Below are 20,760 nucleotides of genomic sequence, written 5' to 3'. Positions count from 1 at the left end.
TTGGTGACCAACAGAGTAGATATTATGTACATGACAGGGCTTTTTATACAGCTGAGTCCAACATGTTAGGCTTATTCATATTTTCAGCAATATTTTTTAAGGGCCACTGTGTGTCAAGTCTGTGCTGCGCACAGGGAAAGTAACGGACAAGGGGCCTCATCTCTATCCTCAGGGGGTCCGGAAGTTAGCATCCGGAAAGCAATTTGAAGAGGCCTTCATTAGATAGACTGCAAACATCTCCTCCTGGCCACCGCCCAGCTGGTCCCCGCTTTCTTCTTGAAAACAGCATAATGAATGCCTACCTCTTCTACACTGGCGTCCCCACCCTGCGGAGACTGTTAAACCAGACCACGGAATCGCTGTGATGGCCTTGGTCCTGAAAAGACTCACGCTTAACTAGGTATTAAAAAATCCATCCAGGTCTGTCTTGTGTCTGCTGGCCTGTGTGATTCGACTAGCCAGGGCCGAGTGGCACGGGGCACCTGCTCTGCGGGCGCTCGGGAGGCCCCTCAGACTCACTCTAGCACAGAGAATGAACAGACTTCCTTCCTGGAGGGCTGGGCTTCAAGGTTACGGACACCCTGGACCCCCAGGGCAGGCAGGGCCTGTGACACAGCTCAGGCCCAGGTGCCAAGAGGTCAAGATATCCCTGGAGGGCAGGACAGGAAGCCGCGGAGCAGAGCTCAGGGCTGTCAGTCCGGCGGCCACCTCCGTAGCCAGGAGGTGGGGGAGCTACGAGCCTGTTCACCGGGCAGGGTGTGGATGGGCTGCCCCTGCCTGGCCGTCCAGCAGCCAGTTCTGGGAGGGCAGGGAATGTCAGGCAGCTTGTCCAGACCAAAGGGGCAGGAGAGCCGCTGGGCTGCACACACACATGGTGACTTTGGGGCCCAGACGGCCAGCCCTCGGGTCCCGAGTAACAGACACAGCCGACCCCCAGCGTCTCCAGGACCCCAGCCCCAAATAAGGCAGTGGCCAGCCTGGTGGGGGTGGGGGCAGGCTTCCTAAGTCACATCTCAGCAAACCCTCTGCAGCTTCTGTACTCTTGCAGTACCCCTTCCTCCAGGAAGCCCTCCTGGTCTCCTGGCCCATCAAGGTCTGACCCCGGTCATCACTGCTCGGACAGCTCCTGCGGGGTTAGGAGAGCTGAAGGGTGAGAACTGCAGGGGCCAGGTCACACGGGACTCTACCCAGCCACCCTGAGGGATGGCCAGGACTTCTAAGTGGGACCCACTTCCAAGCCACTCTGCCCCTTAGCTGCTGAGCTCAGCGTGGGGACAGACCCCCATGTGCCCTGTGGACACTGGCTTCAGTTCCTCTGTCCTGCCAGTCCCATAGCCTGGGCTGGGCTTCCAGATTTACAAGTGGGTGGAGAGTCCCCCGAGAGGGCTGCAGGGACCACGTGCTGCCAAGGAGATGCCAGCCCAGGACCGCACCTGCCCTGCATGCAGTCGGCACTCCCTAAGTGCTTACTGTACAGATGAAAACCTGAATGGCCAGAGGTGTAAGCTGCCGGACCAGCACACGGGGTGGCCCTGTCCAGCAAGGACCACAGGAGAGACGACCCGTGCCCGGCCGTCACCCCCCGAGCAGCCTGGAGCCAGTGTCCCCAGCTCCGGGAGGCAGGAGGCAGGGCAGGGTGAGGTCTCCCCAGAGTCCAGGGCTCGGGGGACCCTGCCTGTCCCCATCCTGCGGGAGGAGGGCAGCCGCGGACACCCCCACTTTGGGGGGCTTTACGATCAGCCCACTTTGGACCGTGGTGGGGTCTGTGTTCTGCAGGGAGTGGTCTGTTTTTGTGAACTCTCTGCTTTCAGATTTGTCCCCTCAGAGAAGCAATTCTTTCAGAGAAACATGAGGCACCCCCAAACCCAGGGACACATCCAGGCCTCGCACTTGGAGGGTCCCCCACATGTGCAGGTCTCCTGCTCAACGCCAACCTTTCACGCGCAGCAGCCTGAACATAAGGGAATTCTTATCGCAGCTGGGAGAACTGGGCGGGCCAGCCAGGTTGCTGGGAGGGGTGGGCCTCAGCTTGCCTGCGCGTGAGGGTCACGGTGGTGCAGAGCGACAGTTCCTCGTCCCTCCCAGCAGGTGGCCCCCGCCTCACTCCCCAGGGACTAGGAAGACCAGCTCCCAGACCATGCCCAAAGCCCTCGAAGTGTCTTGACTGAGAAACTCCTACATTTTATGCACATTCAAACAATCACCCCAACGAGGCTAACATGCCACGTTTACAGCTGTGAAGTCAGTTTATGACGCAATAAAACATGCATCTCTACATTTAAGGATAAATTATGTCCCCTGCCATGTCCGATCGCATTTGTTCAAGGCTGAAGATCACTTCAATCCCAAGGAAAGCGAACCCGCCTGGTGGCCAGGAGCGGGCTCCTGGATCAGGAAACAGCGGTTCCTTCCAGCTCGAGGGTCCACGGATGACCGGGCTGATGCTTTCACCCCAGGGAGGGAGGAAGTGATCCCCGAGAAGGAGCTACCACGCCCAGAGAGACAGGAGGCCGCCACAAGAGCCGCGCGCGGCCAAGGCGGACACTTGGCTGCATGACGCTCTGTCGCCAGCCTGCCAGGACAACCTCCCGATGTGGGTCGCACCTTCCCAGGTGTGAGGGGTGGTCCTCCCAGTGAGCCCCAGGGAGCTTCGATAATTCTGATTTCTTGCCAACACCTTGCAGTGTCTCAAACCTGCTGTGCCTCCACAGGGCGATACCAGGCCTCATCTCTGAGAGCGGAGCCCGGGGTCCTGGGCAGGCAGACCCTGTCTTGCTCTCCCTCACCAGGCCCCACCTCTGCTCTCAGGGGCCACCTGCCCTGCCGGGCCTTAGCAAGGCTGCTCCTTCCGCTGGGATGCCAGCCCTGCCTTCGGCCACTTCCCACTTGGACTCTAAGACTCAGGCGTCACCTCCTCCCAGAAGCCTCCCCTGATTTCAAGGCTGGCGTCCACCCAGCCCTACTCTGAGCTCCCGCGGTCAACCACCTCATACATGATTTCTCCTGTGTGCAAGTCTGGCTCCCAGCCCTGCAGGGGGCGGGGGGCTCCTCCAGGGCAGATACTTAACTGCAAGCCCACCCAGGAGCTGGGCAGCTCTGAGCAGCTGCGGCAGGCAGCTCCAGGCCCCTGGGAGCGCACCTAGAAAGAAGCAGGGGTTAGTGGGAGGGATGAGCCATCAGGCAAATGCATGGAACTAATCATCAGGGCAGTTTAAAAACAGGCCTCTCATCTGAGGTTCAGTTTGCTTGACAGAGTGTTCTTTTAAGTGGCAATATTTTGTGCTAATTTTTCCAGCCAGCTGCTCTATTATTTGATGATACACTCTTCAAGGATCTCAGAAGTGAGCTCTGAGTGCTTGATAACATAATCTCAGCTCAGTGGCGTCCATTCACACAGAGCCCGCAGAGTGCTGTTGTGGATCCGAGACTGGGGCTGCCCACATGGGATCACCGAGCCGCACGTGGCTGTGAGCTCACAAACACAGCCAGTGGGCTGACCGGATCACATCAACCACCTCTTACATCAACGGTCACGGGTTGAACTAGCGGATATTTTGGATGCACTGGGTCCAGTAAAAGTGTACTCTTAAAATTCATTTGTCTGCGCTCAGTCGCTCCGTCGTGTCTGACTCTGTGACCCCGTGGGCTGTGACCCGCCAGGCTCCTCTGTCCATGGGATTTCCCAGGCAAGAGTACTGGAGTGGGTTGTCATTTCCTCCTCCAGGGGATCTTCCCGACCCAGGGATCAAACCCACGTCTCCTGCGTTGGCAGGCGGTTTCTTTACCGATGAGCCACCCATTTCTTTTTCTTTCTGATGCAGCTACTAGGAAATTAACAATCACCAGGCAGCTCGTGTCTGAGCTCTCCTGGACAGTGCTGTGCTGCCACGGCCACCGCAGGGGTGTCTCTCCTTTGCCTTTACGGTTCCCGAAAGTGCACACTGACTGGCTGGTGGCTGAATGCACACACAACTCACTGACGCACGCAAGTGTTCTGGGGCCCATGCACACCTGGCGGTCCCTCCCTGGGGCCCCAGACCTTCCACCGGGCTCCAGCTGCCCGTGGAGCCAGAGCTGGACTTTCTCCGAACAGCTGCGAAGCGTCCGAGGTCTGGCAGATCAGCAGGGCCCTTAGAGACACAAGGTGGCCATCCTTTCTGACACCTGGTCAGAGCCCAGAGGAAAGAATGAGCCAGTTCTGCTGGAAACATCCCCCTTGGTCCCCGTCACCGCTGGGCATCAGATCCAGGAGAGGCCAGGCCCCCTCCCCCAGGAGAGGCCAGGTAAGAAATGACATTTCTGTTTATGTCATGTAAATTGCCATAATGGATAAATATGAGTCCCAAGTCCACAGAGACAAGATGCTAGGAAGTCTTGATTTCCAGTGAAAGGAGAAGCAGGGGTGGGGAAAGCATGAAAAATTTATTAACCTGGAGCCTCTGGGACCAAACCGCAAGTTAAAGACTCAAATCCATCCCCCTTCCCTATAACGTATGATTTACGTCTGCAATAACTGCCGCCACACGGAACTCATTGGATTAAGGAGGCTCACTCTTAATGTCAAGGAATAACATTATTGAACTGCGCAAAGCCTCCCGTCCCCGGCCCGGCTCCTCCGTGCGGGAGGGGTTCCATCCTGCGTGTTGGTCTGGGAGGCCGACAGCAGTGGAACTGGGAGAGAAAGGGGGAAGCGGGAGTGCGCCCAATACAGCACCCAGGAATCCGCAAGCCCGGACAGCCCCCGGGGCCAGGCAGGGACCCCCAGGGGTGGCAGCGGAGCAGGGCCCTGGCGGGTGCTCAGGAGGCTGTACAAGGTGGGCCCCGCCCTCCCGGGACCCGCAGTGCTGACGCCTGAGGCATGTTTCCGGAGGGCATGGACCCCCAACTTTGGCTTTAGGATGACTCTAGAGAAATGGCCTGACACTCAGTGCCGGGCAGGGGGCTCCCCCGGGGTCCCCGGGCCCCACATCCGCAGAGCCAGCCCCGGATGGAGTCAAGGGGCATCAAACTGGAATCTCGACACAGCAAGTGCACAGGGCATCCCACTCTGGCTGTGATCACAAGTCTTACTGTCAGTCTGAGCCATCAGATACAGACGAGAAAGGCCGTGGGGCTCCCCAGGAGCAGCGGCTGGTTGTTCGGGAACAAAAGGACGTCTGCGACAGACGGCAACGAGTCCCCTCGGCAGGTCGCCAACTGGCCTGAGGGCTGTGGGCCCCCCGCCACGGCCTGGGCAAACCCGTGATCTCCCTGCCTCAGTCCCCCGCCAGCCACGTGGAGCAGGCCACACGTCCCTGCCGACATTGCAGAAGACAACCTTCTCTTCTGGAAGAACCCCCACCCAGGGATTCCTGCCGGTCCCTGGGAGGGCTCCGGAGCCCTCAGGTGAAACAGCCGCTAGGGGTGGCTGGGCCAGGCTGCATGTGACGGCCCAGGCAGTCCTTGGAGGGGGAAAGGCGGGGACAGAGGCAGGCCAGACCAAGGCTTCGGGAAGCTGGGGACACCCCAGCGACTCCAGGAGGCCCCACTGGAGCCTTGGTCCAGCTCTGGCCCGCATCAGGCCAGGAGACAACCCTGAATCACCAGCTGCCCTGCCTATGGCCTGTGCTCCCGGGGTCCCAGCTTCTGGAAAAGCGCCCTCCCCAGAGCGGCCTTGCCAGCCCAGGGAGGTGCGGGCCCAGCCCCACCCCGAGGGCAGCACTGGAAGACCAGCCCTCACGCCCGGCCCTGGGGAGGATGCCGCAGCTGTGTCACCACGGGCACGTGGGTGAAGCACTGCTGAGCCTCTGGTGCAGGGAGCGCCCCCCCAGCCCCGTGCAGACGGCTGAGGGGGCTCCCGTCCCGGGGAGACCTCCCTGCCCGCCCCGTCCCCCCGCCGGCTCCTTACTCGGCCAGCTCCTCCAGGCTGCGGTACACGTCCTCGTCATTCTCCGCGGTCTCCTCCGAGGGGAACGGCCTGCGGAGACAGACAGCGGGCAGTGAGTGGGTCTCCGTCAGCTCACGGAAGGAAACAGGGCATGTGGGACAGGGCCCTCAAGTGGAGGTGCCGAGCGGGAGGACCCCACGCCCGGCCCGGCCCCGGACACCGCGGAGCTCGGTCCTCGGGCCAGGCCCTGGAGCGCCTGCTGGTGAACGAGGGAACCGGGTCAGGGATGCAGAAAGCTTCCATCCGTGTCACCGTCCTGCCTTCACATGTCAGGGGGGCCCAAACACGGGGACCTGGGCTCCCCCGGGCACCTCGTGGTGGAGCATGAGAGCCTGTCTTTAGGAGATGGGGGTCAGGGGATGAACCCAGACTTATTTGGACTTCAGACCCTTTATTTCTTCCCTGAAGATCTTCCAGTTCTGTATTCGGGGGATGCCCAGGGTCCCTGCAAACTCTGTCACCCTACAATGCGCGTGGGAGGAGCAGAAGGGGCCGGGCGTAAGAAAGCTTCCCAGTGCGGTGGGGGCAGCCAGGGTCCTCACCAGCAGACAGGGGGCCCCTGGGCAGTTCAGAATCCGTGGGAGGAGAACTCATGGGGAGGAAAAGGGGTTCACAGGGAAAGCAGGGGGCTCGGCCACACCTGTCACTAGCAGAACGAACCCGGCCTGACTTCCGGAAAAGGGGCGGAGCTAGCCCCTGCTGCCCAGGGGCTGAGACAGGGGTGGCGCGGAGCCCTGGGCCTGGCCGGGCTCGCGGGAAGGAACACAGGCGCCGCACCAGCTGCAGGATGTCCTCTCGGGGAGGGTGGGTGAAACCCAGCTCTGTCACCCCTCTACCGCCATCCAGAGACTGAGGAGGCGATCCCAGCTCCCAAACTGGAGGAAATGGGACAGGTCTGCAAACGGGACAGCGTGATCCGGGTAAAGAAGCAATGGGTGGAGGTGGGGGGCTCACACCCACACCCGGCCCCCCACTTCCCCCCAGCACAGGGAGGCACTAAGCCAGGGAGCCGGAGACCTGGGTCCCGCCCAGTTCCACCACCGACCTGCACGGCCCTGCGTCTGAGGTCCCAAGGCAGACCTGCCAGACCAGGGGTCCCCATCACCTGCCGCTTCCTGGCAACAGCTTGTGACACAGCCCAGCCCGACCTCCTTGTAGGTGGGCTCCCCTTCTCCCTCCCATCACCATGACAACAGCATCTCCCACCAGGCATCATGTGACAAGAAGGAAGGACAGATGTGAGTCTTCAGGTCACAGGGAGAGCCGCAGTCCATCAGTCGCCTGTGCCCTCAGCAGGAATGGGACCCTCGCTGATCCAGCCAGGCTTCCAGCCAGGAAATCCCTCCACGACACAGCAGAACTGGAAGCAGATCCAGATCCCAGGTGGCTGGCAGGGTGATGGAACCGAGCTCTGGTTTCCTAACTGACCCCCAACGGCCGACGGTTCCAGCCCCCACCCTACTAATCTCAGAAAACCCCAGGCCAGGCTGAGATGCGGCTGAGAGGTGGCTGGCAGGGTGATGGAACCGAGCTCTGGTTTCCAAACTGACCCCCAACGGCCGACGGTTCTGGCCCCCACCCTACTAATCTCAGAAAGCCCCAGGCCAGGCTGAGATGCGGCTGCAGGAGCCAGAGATGGAGCACCAGCCCACCCCCGCTAGCAGGACACCTGCTGCCGTGACCAGCCTCGCACGGACCCTGTCAGCTGTGCACACTCCACTCTCTTTGGCAGAAAGAACTCATCTGCTCACCCCTGGGTGTGGCTGGCGAGGACCCTTCCCCGAGCAGGGCAATGCCAGGGTCAGGGGCACAGGCTGGATGAGACCAAGTGGGCAGGGCCATGTCTTTTAAACACTGAGACAGGTCACCACGCTAGGGCTGTACTCACAACCCAAGTAACTTTATTCCACGAGCTCCATGTCGATTTTCTAACAGTGAGGACGCATTGTGTTCCGCATCATGAAGCTTTCCACTTTCCAGCTCAGGGTGTCAGCAAACCCACAACGCACACGGCACCTCTCACCCCGAGCATGCCCGGACAGACATCACTAATCAACTGCTGCACTCCTATCCCTGAAGCCCCACGCAGTCTCTCTTAACAGAGGGCTCTACTCTCAAGCAGATGAGATGTTCAAATGAAACCCACCTACTCTGCCAGGTGAGCTAAGACACAAGCAGGTTAGGAGAGGAAAAGCATTTATTTTTTATTTTTCACTAAAATTGCTCTTGGCCATGCTCCACGGAGTGCGGGAACTTAGTTCAGGCCACGGCGGTCAAAGTGTCGAGTCCTAGCCACAGGATTGCCGCAGAATGCCCTTGGACAGGAAAGGCTTTGGAGTGAGGCACACCCAGGGGACCTGAACCCTAGGTCCCCCGCCGGCTCGCTGTGTGACCTGCTTACCCTATCTGAGCCTCAGTTCTCTTCCCCTGGACCGTGGAGGCAGAAGTCGCCCCTTTACGGACCTGTACGCACCGCTGTATTTAAAATGGTTGACCAACAAGGACCTGTTTTACAGCACAGGGAACTCCGCTCAATGTTATGTGGCAGCCTGGATGGGAGGGGGCTTTGGGGGAGAATGGAACATGTGTGTGTCTGGCTGAGTCCCTTCGCTGTTCACCCGGAACTGTCATAACACTGTTAGTCGGCTACACCTACCCCAGTGCAAAATAAACAGTTTAAAAATAAATAGCCCCTTACTGGGTTGTTGTGAGGGCCGGCTGTTAGACGGGCGCCTATACCTACCCCAGTACAAAATAAACAGTTTAAAAGCAATAGCCCCTTACTGGGTTGTTGTGAAGGCCGGCTGTAAGACGGGCGCCTATACCTACCCCAGTACAAAATAGTTTTAAAAGAAATAGCCCCTTACTGGGTTGTTGTGAGGGCCGGCTGTAAGACTGCTCTGCGCATAGTGGGGCCCCAACACTGGTGGCTGCTATTCCTCATTTCTGTTCAGCCTCATCCTCTCAGCCAGGCCAGTTAAAATCACCCAAGAAAAGTGACTTCTGATGCCTCCTTAAGGCCTGAGAGCCCAGAATATTAGAGTGTCGTGTTTCGTTCCAGACAAACAGGATGGCAGTGCGCACTAACAGAAGACAGAGGAGTAATTTCAAAACGTTTTGTCTCCAGAAAGAACTCCACCGTGCGCGTGTGACGCTCTTCAAGTGCTCTTTCCCATGTGTCTGTCGGTGTCCAGGTTTACACCCCTTTCATCTCCTCGGTCTGCCCCACGCTACAGAGATGAAGCAAGAATGTTAAAGGCAGAAGAACTACCCTGCTGTTCACAAAACGCTTCCTGCTTTTGTTCCAGTGTCCCTGTTGGGGGCCACAAACCCCCTCCAGAATGAGGCTGCAAATCCAATTAATTTCTGCCACAGCCAAACAAGGCCAGGCTGCAGCCAGAGTGGGGCAGGGAGAATGGGGTGGACAGCCCGCTGGGGATGACACGAGGCCGCGCACCCTGGCCTCTGAGGCAGCCCCGGATGGGACAGGAAGGCAGCAGATATGGGACGCCTTGCTGACCCTCTGGCCTCCTTCAACCCCACTCTCCCCACTGCCCCCATGTGCTCACTACCTCCAGCCTCTGACGCCAGCCCCCTGCCTACCCCATGCACCCAGGTCCTGGTAGCCTGTAAGACTCAATCCAAGCTGTACCTCGGGCGGGCAAACTTGACTGCGCTCTCAGCCTGGGTCCACTTCCGCCAAGCATAGTGCCTGACACTAGCAACACGGATGGACAGACGGATAAATGGGTGAAAAAAGACAAGTGGACAGATGGATGCGTGGATGGATGTCTAGAACAGGTGGGTGGGAGAGGGGTGGCAGTGTGGGTTGATGGACAGATGAGTGAGGTGAGTCAGCAGCTGGGTAAGGGTGGAAGGATGGATGGGGGGCCAGGAGGACAGGGGCGGGCGGGTTCACTGGGGAGTGGATGGGTGGACAGGGGAATAGACGTCAGACATTGTCGAGCTATGGTTCTCAAGTCAGGGCTGCAGTTTTTCCAGTGGTCATGTATGGATGTGAGAGTTGGACTCTAAAGAAAGCTGAGCACTAAAGAATCGATGCTTTTGAACCATGGTGTTGGAGAAGACTCTTGAGAGTCCCTTGGACTGCAAGGAGATACAACCAGTCCATCCTAAAGGAGATCAGTCCTGAATGTTCATTGGAAGGACTGATGCTGAAGCTGAAGCTCCAATACTTTGGCCACCTGAAGAGCTGACTCACTGGAAAAGACCCCGATGCTGGGAAAGACTGAGGGCGGGAGGAGAAGGGGGCGACAGAGGACGAGAGGGCTGGATGGCACCGCTGACTCCATGGGCATGAGTTTGAGCAAACTTCAGGAGATGGTGAAGGACAGTGCGGCCTGGCGTGCTGCGGTCCATGGGGTCACAAAGAGTCAGACACGACTGAGCGACTGAACTCAACTGATTCTCAAGCTGCCCTTCCCCCCAGAAAACAGCAAATGGCAGCCCTGAACTAGAGGCAAGGGAGCATCTTCAAGAAGCGCTTCTGAGAAGCCGGGCAGAGCTGCCCCAGTCAGCCCTGAGCTGTGACTTTTCAGCGCTGACCCTGACTCCACACCCGGGGACAAATCTGCACAGAGGGGCTTTCTGGGGCCACATTCCAGCTGAAACTTCAAATCTGCGAGGGGCTGGAGCAGGGGTGGCCCTGGGGTCACTTGCAAGAAGGCCTGCCTCAATCCTTCTGTCTCAGACCCCCCCAACTACCCCCTCCTCAGCTTGATCAGACAGCCAGATGTTCATGGCGTATTCATTTGTTCTTGAAAAGGAGGGGATGAGAATCAGGTATGGCAGAAGGACACAGACATGACCGCGGGCCGGACACAGAGTGTGGGGGCGGGTGCTGGTTCCTCAGATCCCGTCAGACGCTTCCTAAGGATGCACTTCCTGGTCCCCAGCTCCTGGGAAGCCAAGTTTCCCACTCGCACCCTCGAGAGAATTAAGGGGATGCGGAGCCGGAAGCAGACAACCCCTCCAGGCCTGCACATCGAGCAGCGTCAAATCCCCCCAGCACCCTGCCCTCCCGGGGGAGATAAGAGGCTTGGGGCACTGCTTCAAGGTCCCCCAAATTACGCCTCCCACCCCGAGGCCAACGTTCACAACCTCGGCTGTGGCCAGCCTGGCCGTGTGTGGGCAGCCCCACTGCCAGAGGCTGACGAATCACCCGCTGGAGGAATAAGGTTCCAGAACAGAGCACCCTCAGGAGGGTGGGGCACCCCGACCCCCAAACAGAGAACTGGGGGCACAGGGTCCCTGCACCGGGCATGCTGTCCCCTCCAGCCTTCGTCGGGCCATTTCTGGGCACACGCTCTGAGCCAGGCTCAGGGGCTGCCACTGTCCCTGCTTCAGGGAGAAGGCCCAGCGTGACCATGGCTCCAGGATGAATAAACCAGGCTCTGGTCCTTGCCTGTGGGACTTCCTTGCGAATCTGCTGGAAAACCGGGACCTCTGGGAAGTGCCCCCATGTGCGGCCATGTCTGCGGCTGCGCGGGGAGGGACATGTGGTCAGGGCAGGGGTGGACTCGCTGCTCCGGGGTCCCAGCCTGAAGGCGGCGAACACAGGGGCACGCCAGCTGGGACCCCAGGGCACCGCAGGGCATGGACACTGAAGACCTGTGGGGCTGGGACCCCGGGGCACCGCGGGGCGTGGACGCTGTAGACCTGTGCAGCTGGGACCCCAGGGCACCGCGGGGCGTGGACGCTGACGACCTGTGCGGCGGGACCCAGGGGCACCGCGGGGCGTGGACGCTGACGACCTGTGCGGCGGGACCCAGGGGCACCGCAGGGCGTGGACGCTGAAGGCCTGTGCGGCAGGCAGCAGGGCTGGGAAACAGGATGACAAACAGTCCAGGAGCCAACGAAAGGCCCTCCAAGCCCAGAGGCCCCCTTGCTGTGCGACCCTGAGCAGGAGCCTCTCCCTCTCTGAGCCTTTTCCCAGCTGGAGAATGGGGGTGGTCATCACTGTCAAGATTAAATGAGACAACACACAGAAGCCTCTCAGCCCAAGCCCTTGTGCCCAGTGAGTGGCCCAAGTCACCTTCCCTTCCCTTCTGGGGGCTCATCCCAGTCCAAGTCCAGGGCCCCAGACTCAGGCAGACCCCTCCACCCTCGCAGCCTCCTAGGCTTCTGTTACAGTTGGAAAGCACGCCTCGCCCGGGAGCCTCCAACCCTGTCCCAGGCCCACGGGGTCAGCAAGCACCACGGGGTCTTCCAGTCCCCCCAGCACACTCTGGAGGAAGACGGTGACCTCGAGGGACCAACGTCCACATTCAGGAGGTGAGGATATGCTTCAGGTCGGCACTTGGCTCTGACCGTCCAGCGCTGTTCAGAGAATCTAGCACGTGGGGTTTATGTTCCACTTTTCAGGTGAAAGCGATCCGGATTAGGATGGCTCTTCCCCCTCAGTCCCTTGATCAGCATGTGCAGTGAGGAACGTGGAAACGCGACTCACAGAAAAGTGTTCCCTGCAAAGTGACCCCCAGGGTCAGCGTTTACTGGCAGCATCACGAACCACACCCTCCACAGATGCCCCTGGTCTCCCGGGCTGGCCGGGGGCGTCCGAGAGAAGGGCCGGGGCCCCGGCTTCTCAGCTCACGGCCTGAGGCCTGGGGGTGCCAGGGTGTTCTGCAGGGGTGACCACTGCAGAGCTCGCCCCGGACGAGGGAGTCTCTGAGGATGCGGGAATTCCAGGGCTAAAACCGGGACGAGCCAGCTGCCCGGTCCTGCCCGTGTGGACAGCGGTGCCCCTGTTTCCGGTGCTGGCATCACCTTGGAGCCCTTGGAGCTCACCCCCCGGCCCAGGCAGGCGGCGGGGAAGCAGAGAGCTGGGGGAGGGAACACCTGCCACAGGGCGCCAGGCCACACCCGCCGTGGTAGCCATTTGCGGGGAAACGGTTGTCAGACAAACTTTAAAGGCACATCAAACTACAGCCTGAAGGCCCCGACAGGCCCGTTTAATTATTCAAAGAGTCACCTGGGTGCCGCCTGCTAATTGGCTGGGAGGCCTTGAAGCACCGGGATTCTTATTAAAAACAGCTCTCCAGCTAAACAGCCCGGCTCTCCAAACAAGCACGAAATCCAGCTTCTTCCCCTGGCCAGCTGCGTACCCACACCGATGGGCCCTGGCACTGGGGCTGCACGGGGGCCTCCCCACCCACACCCACCACCAAGGCCGCCCGGGGCTGCTGGGCTGGGGGCCACGAAGGCCCAGAAGCAGAAGGAGGAGAGGGGATGGGGGAGGCTTCCAGCAGGGAGTTGACCCGGGGAGCAGAGCCTACCCTGGGTTCAGAGTCCGGCCTTGCATCAGACAGATGGGGGCTGGAATCGGCTGCACCGTAAGCTTCCTGGCCCAAGTTTGCCCAGGTACCTCAGTGAATGTGCCCATAAAATGGGGGTACACCGCCTGCCTCACACACAGAGACACACGGTGTGGACGTGCCTCCACAGGGCCTGGCACATGAGGAGGAGGAAGCTGGGGTGATGGTGTGTGTGGTCAAGATTCAGGGGCCAGAGGAAGCAGCTTGCACAGAGGTGGGCAGAGTCGCTCATGCCCTGCACACTCGAGGGCGCGGGGCTCGGGGCGGCTGGGCTGAGCCGTGAGGAGCCAATGCGACGGGCCGGTGGGGCAGGACCAGGGCAGGACAGGGGGACAGAGTGACCGATGGGCCAGCCCAGGGGCCAGGAACAGGACCTTAAGCCAAAGTGAGCACAGGCCGAGGAGGTCCGAGGACCCCCTGAGACCTCAGCAGAGGCAGGTCCAGCAAAGGTGCGGGTTGGGGAGGAGGTGCAGCCGGCTCCAGGCGACCGGCGGAGACCCGAGGGAACCCGCAGGGCCCAGGCAGCCTGTTCTGGCCCTTGTTTCCAGAGCCCTAGCGAGGCAGAGGAGGAGGCTGACCTCCGGGCACGACAGCACGGTTTCCCACAGCCCACTGTCCAGGGCCAGGGGTCGGGAGGGGCCTGGGGCTGCCGCTGAGATTGGGGATGTGGTTTCTCAGCAGCCGCGAGGCTGAACAGAGGTCTGACTCTCCTGCCCGCTTCTCGGAACGGCAGCCTTTCGCAGCAGAAAGGCCAGCGGGTCCGAGGGCCGTCTCCCCCTGTAAGCAGAACCCAGCCCCTGCGGCCACTTGGCTGTTTTCCTTTCATGACCTCTTGACCTCTTCCCAGGGGATACCTGCTTGGCCTAGGCAGGAAATCCCGGCGACCTGCCAGGGCCCCGCCTGGATGGAATGCCCTGGAAACGTCCATCAGGGAACAGGAGGCCACACAGCCAGCAGGGGGCCGTTCCCAGAGCCACATCCCGCATGGCCCACCCCCAGACAGTCTGTCCTAACAGCCTGGGGCCCAAGGCCTCGGGCAGCCCCGTTCTCACCAGCAGACTCTGCACAGAAAGCTCTCACACTGGTCACTCGGGGACCAGGGGCCCCTCGGCTGGGGGCCGCACCCAGGCACAGCCTCGCTGGGTGGGCTGGGGTTCAGAGACAGGAGCTGTGGCTCAGGGACGGATGGAACAGGCCGGCTCCGAGGAGGAAGCAGCCCGGGTTGGCGGTCCTACCCAAGACCCCAGAGCCCCCCACCCTGCCCACCGCTCCCCAGATGACCTTCCTCCCCGCCCCGCCCCTCTCGACCGCAAAGGGACACCCAGCACGCCCCCTCCCCGCCTCCCTGGAGTATCTGCCTGGGCCTCCGCCGCCCAGACCTGTCCACCCTGGCTCTGCTCACTCCTCTCGGTCAGCCGCTTCAAGTGCCCCCTCCTCAGGAAGGGGCATGCACCTCCGCTTGTGAGGGCCTCCATCCCTGCCCTGCTTGCCCACCTGCAGACTGGTCCCCTGGAGCCCAGCCTCGAGAGGGTGGCACACAGTTGCACACGACCAGGCCACTCGGCTCCCGTGAGAACAAGGACAGGACTGCTGCCCACCTCACCCTGGGCAAGGGGCCCTGGGGGTCCAGCTTGGCCACTTGGGAGCACAGAGCTGGACTGCAGCCCTCTGCACGGCACCAGCGCTGGGTCTGGAGGCAGCCCTGGGCAGGGAGGACTGGGCTCGGGCCAGCCGTCCAGCCCTGCGGTTGGTTGCTCACCTTGGAGTCGGCAGGGCCGAGGGCCGGGCCAAGCCTCAAGGCCAGGCTCCAGGCCTCGAGCTTTAATCAGAACCGCCAGGGCCTCAGGGCTGCGCTCCTGGATACCACCCCATGCAAATGCCACGCCCAGACCACTGCTCAGACTCCTGAGCTGCAGAGACATGCGGGGCCTGTGAGTGCTTGGCGGCAGAGCCCCCAGCCTCCTGCGGCCACCAACCCCGCCCGGGGTGGGGCCAACAGCAGCTCGGCGCCGTGAGCTGCCCGCATTGAGGCGTGGAGGCCAGACCTCCAGGGCTAGGCCGGGAACAGGCCGGCCTCAGTCTCCCTGCTGGTGACCTCACAGGGAAAACAGAGCCCCAGCTGCCCCCAGGGTCAGCAGGGAGGCCTGAGGCTGGTCCCCAGCCCCTAGAGGCCAGCTCTGCTGGGAACTGAAGTCTGAAGGGCCTAGAGACACGCCGGGCCCAGGCCCCAGAACCCTAACCCCCAGCTGACTCCTGCGGGAGGAAGGGAGGGAGGGGTCCCGGTTCTACCCCAAAAGGAAGAGGCCCTGGGCCAGGAAGGCCCTCTCGAGGCCTCAGCCTCTGCTCACAGTGGGGCTGAGTCCCGATTCCCGGGGTCCAGGCACGCACTCAGTGAGCTGAACCCTGGGGAGGGCTTGGCCCCATGCATGTCGCTGCTGCCAGGATGGCGGGGGTGGGGGCAGGAAGAGGGGCAGCTCCAGAAAAGCCAGAGTTCATCACAGCACGGAACTGCACACCGTGCTGACCGCGCGACAGCCGTGAGACCAGGGACTCCCAGGATCAGTCCACAGCTGGAGACTCTGCCTTAAAGGTCTGAAACAGCAGACTGAACAAAACTACGCACGAAATACAGTAAAACTAAGAGCCTCTTGATGAAGGTGAGAGAGGAGAGTGAAAAAGTTGGCTTAAAACTCAACATTCAAAAAACGAAGATTATGGCATCTGGTCCCATCACTTCATGGCATAGATAGGGAAATAGTGGCAGACTTTATTTTCTTGGGCTCCAAAATCACTGTAGATGGTGACATGAAATTAAAAAACACTTGCTCCTTAGAAGAAAAGCTATTCCAAACCTAGACATCATATTAAAAAGCAGAGACAACACTTTGCCAACAAAGGCCCATCTAGTCAAAGCTATGGTTTTTCCAGTGGTCATGTATGGATGTGAGAGCTGGACCATAGAGAAAGCTGAGCATTGAAGAATTAATGCTTTAGAACTGTGGCATTGGAGAAGACTCTTGAGAGTCCCTTGGACGGCAAGGAGATCCAACCAGTTCATCCTAAAGGGAATCAACCCTGAATATTCATTGGAAGGACTGATGCTGAAGCTGAAGCTCCAATACTTTGGCCATGTGATGCAAAGAGCTGACTCATTTGATAAGACCCTGATGCTGGGAAAAATTGAAGGCGGGAGAAGAAGGGGACGACAGAGAATGAGATGGCTGGATGGCATCACAGACTCAATGGACATGAGTTTGTGCAAACTCCGGGAGCTGGTGATGGACATGGGGGCCTGGCGTGCTGCAGTCCACGGGGTCACAAAGAGACACGACTGAGTGACTAAACAACAACAAGTTTACAAGACCCAGGAGATGGAAGACGGGGTGTGGAGGGCAGTGGTTTCCTCCTGCCAGGACCACGGGGGCAGGATGGAGGACAGCAGCGGGTCGTCACAGGCTTCCTTGCATTCCACGAGCTACAAGGGTCTAGCTTGGGCGCCAAATATCAAGCCTGTGAGAATTAAAAACAATTTGAAGCTAAATAAATGAATCCATAGAAATAAAACAAGGAAAAAGATAAGCAACACAAATGAGGAACGGTAACAGAAGCCAGATGGTTAATCTCCAGAGTCCTCTCTCTCCATCAAAATACTGTGACAAGTTGCCTGAGAACGCGTGGCACGTGGTGGGGGGCACCCCGGACCCAAGTGTGGAGCCGGAGGTGAGGGAGACGGGCAGGCGGCGGGCAGGCCTGGGCCGCACAGGCTCACGGGCCAAAGGCTGGAAAGGGTGGCGGCCCCTCAGAGGCAGACTGGCGGGGCTGTATGTCGGTTCCCTCCACCTCTCCCTCAGCACCTGACCTCAGGCCAGCCCTTCAGCCTCTCAGCCTCAGTCTCCCCATCTCTAAAATGGGACACAGCAGTGTCCACTCAGCAGTGTCACACTGGGAGGCAGGGTGAACTCCGGCGGCCGGACATCCCAGCTTCACCGAGGAGGCAGAGGCTGCAGGAGCCCGTGGCTGACCTGCTGGATCTCCTTCCCCGGCCACAGCTGCCCCTCTGCTCCAGCAGGATGCCATTCGTCAGCCTGGCTCTGGGGCAAGTGGCATGGAGGGGAACACTGCCCACCCACATGTTCCCTGCGGCAAATCAGCGAGCCTCAGGAGCTGTTCACTGGCACTGACCACCCTGGCCCGTGCTGACCACAGCAGCAGCTGGAGCAGAGGAGGGACTCGACAGAAGAGCCCCACAGTGAGAAAGACAACTCAGTGCCCCAAGGGGGGCTGTCCCTCTATTACCAAAGCCCCTCTTCCAATGGAGCTTCCCTGATAGCTCAGTTGGTAAAGAATCTGCCTGCAGTGCAGGAGACCCTGGTGCAATTCCTGGGGTGGGAAGATCTGCTGGAGAAAGGATAAGCTATCCACTCCAGTGTTCTTGGGCTTCCCTTGTCGCTCAGCTGGCAAAGAATCCACCTGCAATGCGGGAGACCTGGGTTCGATCCCTGGGTTGGGAAGATCCCCTGGAGAAGGGAAAGGCCCCCCACTCCAGTGTTCTGGCCTGGAGAATCATGGACTGTATAGTCCACGGGGCCACAGAGTCGGACACGACTGAGCAACTTGCAGTTTCACTCTTCCGATGATGAGATGATGGGCCTCAGACTTGTCCGAGCGCCGCCTTCACACTCCGTAACTGGATGAACCCAAAGCACCAGGAAACATTTTGCTGATGATGCTGTATCTCAAGGCAGCATCTCTGATTGGTTGGCCTGGGCGGCCCCCCTGCCGTGGCGGAGACTCGGGCTGTTCCCTCCCACTGGCCACAGCTGGGAGCAGAGAGCAGGACTGGCCTGGCCCCAGAGCTGGGCGGGGGGTTCACATCCCCCACACCACCAGCCACACTGGGACATCCATTCTGTTCCAGGGCATTTTTCAATACCCTCACATGCCTTCCGCACATGGATAAATCCCAGTGCAAAACACGACACGCTTTCCTCCCCTGTCTCTGAAAACGAGCCGATAGCATTACACAGCTACCCGATAAATGTTTCATGGAGGCACCGGCTGAGAAGGCAGCCTTTGATTGTTTTGCTTGTTACACAGTGAAGCGATCTTCGCTCCCTCGAGAGGAGGACAGGCCTGGGGGTGGGGGGAGCAGGGGCTCCAGGGCACGTGGGCATTTTTACAGCCCCCCCACTGAACGCCGTCGGGGACACGGAACCCACTGTGAGGACGTCACTGTCCGCCTCCCGCCCCTGATAACTGGGGGGACGGGTCCCTGACCCCCAAGCTCCCTGCCAGCCGCTGGCCTCCACCTTGGCCTTCAGGTCTTGACCCACAGGGGCTGTGCAAGGACCAGGTCAGGGCTGGGGTGGGGTGTGGCCAGCTTTCAGGAGGGGCAGCTTTCCGCCCCCACACAGAGGGGACCCGCCTATCTCAGAGCTCAGTCCTCGACAAAACCCACACCCTGGGCTTGAAACAACAGGAATTCATTCTCCTGGGGCTGGGAGGCCAGAAATCCTAGATGGAGATGCGGGCAGGGCCAGCAAGGTTTTAGAGGAGGAGCCCTCTGGACTCGCTCAGCTCCTTGTGGCCCAGGCAGTGCTGGGCATCACAGCGTCAGGCTAGCCTCTGCCTCATCCCCGCGTCCCTCCCCTGTCCACCCTCCGTCCCCGCGTCCCTCCCCTGTCCCCACATCCCCTGACCCCTGAGGGGGTGGAACAGGCCAGACAGAGCCCCGCCCCCGCCTGCTCCCTCACGGCGGGGCCCGACCTCACAATGTACAGCCCCTCTGAGGCACAGGGCACCCCGCACCCACCCAGTGACAGCCAGTCACCAGCCTCAGATGCCACTTCAGGCCCGAGAGCCTTGAAACAAAACTGACCAGGCCTGACAGCCCCTCCTCCCCCGCCCTCACCTCACCTCCTCCAAGGCCTTCCAGACAAGAGAGCCCTCCCTGCCACTCCTCGCTTCTAGAACCTTCTGTGGTGCCCTCCCGCCCCAGGAAGGGTGAGGAACCCTACAGGCACCACTGTCCCAGCAGGTGGGGGCCTACATTCAGGCATGACATGCTTGGGGATGAGATTCGGGACGGTGGGGAGGGAAGCGGGGTGACTGTGCGAACACCAAGCCATAGCCACACGCCTCAAAGAGATGAAATGTATGTTCTGTGAATTTTGCTGCAATTCAGTAAAAAGCCAGAGAGCAGGGGAGAGGGGCTGGGCCGGGTTAGGACCAGGGAGTCAAAGATGGGGGCTGGTCCCGGCTTGCAGGAGCGCTCGGGTCCCATGAGGACCCAGAGCCAAGCCCACCACATAGACCCCACGGGGGTGGGTGCAGAGGCCCACACCCTGCGCCCCACGACGGCCGTGCACCTGATCCTCAGGCCCACACCCACCTGCCTCCCCAGCACTGGCACGCTCTCACAAAAGTGCCTCAAGCAGCTCGGGTTTATCTGCAGATCCGGATGTCGGGAGTCCACAGTGGGTCTCGCGGACTCAGATCAAGGGGTCGGCAGGGCTGGCTCCTTCCGGGGCCGCCAAGGGAGAGCCTGGCCCTGTCACAGCTTCTAAGATGACCCGCATTCCCTGGCTTGTGGCCATACCCCTCCAACCTCCACTTGTCATCACGTCTCCTTCCTCTGACTCTGACCCTCCTGCCTCCTCCTTACGTTTATAGGTGAAATTCCATCTATAAAACTTCACCTGCAGAGAACCTCTCCCAGTCTAGACACAGGGTCTAGGGGCTAGGAGGAGGGTATATCTTTTGGGGGGCCACCTTTCAGCCTACCACAAGGCCGGCAGCCCGTGTGTGTTCACAGGGTGTCCGGGATGGCACGCATCACACTGCAAAGGGTACAGGCTCAAACAACCTTGGGTGGCAGGGGACCCTTCCCAGCCCACAGAAGAAGAGACAGAGGGTCCAAGAATACCCCTGCCTAAGACCACTTAGCAACAGGTGGCTGAGAGATGAGACCTCCAAGGGCTGAGGGTGCCCTGGTCTCACCGCTCGATTTCAGGCCCAGAGGGGGTCCCGCCCTTCGCCATCTCCTCCTTCCCAGGCATTCAAGCCATGATGACCCCCAAACAGGACATCCTTCAATCTGGAGGGCCAGCTCCGGGTGTGACGAGAACCCCCACCCCCACACACTGGGCTGGATGACTCCCCATGGACCTCCCCACCATCCCTGCTGGTCCCGCAGCCAGCACCAGGGTGGGGCCCTTAGATTAAGTCTCCTCTACATCAGCCCCTGAGAAGCATAACTGGGGCTTCTGTGGAAGATCAGTTCATGATGCACAGAGCAAGGGCTGTGAAACGATCATTTTTTTTAAAGGAGCGCGTTGGGCTCCCCTCCAGCCACGAGAGAAATGCGGGAGAGATTCATTAGGGCTGTGGGCTGGGTCTGCAGGTTTTCAAAACAGAAGAGTCTGGCTAGAGGAACCCCTTTTGCTAATTACCGACACCATGAAGTGCTCTCAAACGAACAGCACAGTCAGGGTTCTGGGT

The 20,760-nt window shown here is 60.2% G+C and overlaps 1 protein-coding gene across 4 annotated transcripts in view; it reads right to left on the bottom strand.

Moving 5' to 3' along the window:
* Positions 1 to 20,760, bottom strand: part of VAV2 (vav guanine nucleotide exchange factor 2) — a 175,009-nt gene that overhangs the window by 52,192 nt on the left and 102,057 nt on the right. For all 4 annotated transcript variants that reach the window (XM_055401057.2, XM_088841008.1, XM_055401055.2 and 1 more), the window contains exon 4: positions 5,888 to 5,956. In XM_055401057.2, coding sequence (XP_055257032.2) covers positions 5,888 to 5,956 — 69 coding nt within the window. The remainder of the gene's footprint in view (positions 1 to 5,887; positions 5,957 to 20,760) is intronic.

This window comes from Moschus berezovskii, chromosome 11, assembly GCF_049115385.1.
Source record: "Moschus berezovskii isolate FMDL1 chromosome 11, NW_MosBer_1.0, whole genome shotgun sequence".
Lineage (NCBI taxonomy): Eukaryota > Metazoa > Chordata > Mammalia > Artiodactyla > Moschidae > Moschus > Moschus berezovskii.
Note: the sequence above shows the minus strand (reverse complement) of the source record. Positions and strands in the feature narration are given on the sequence as shown.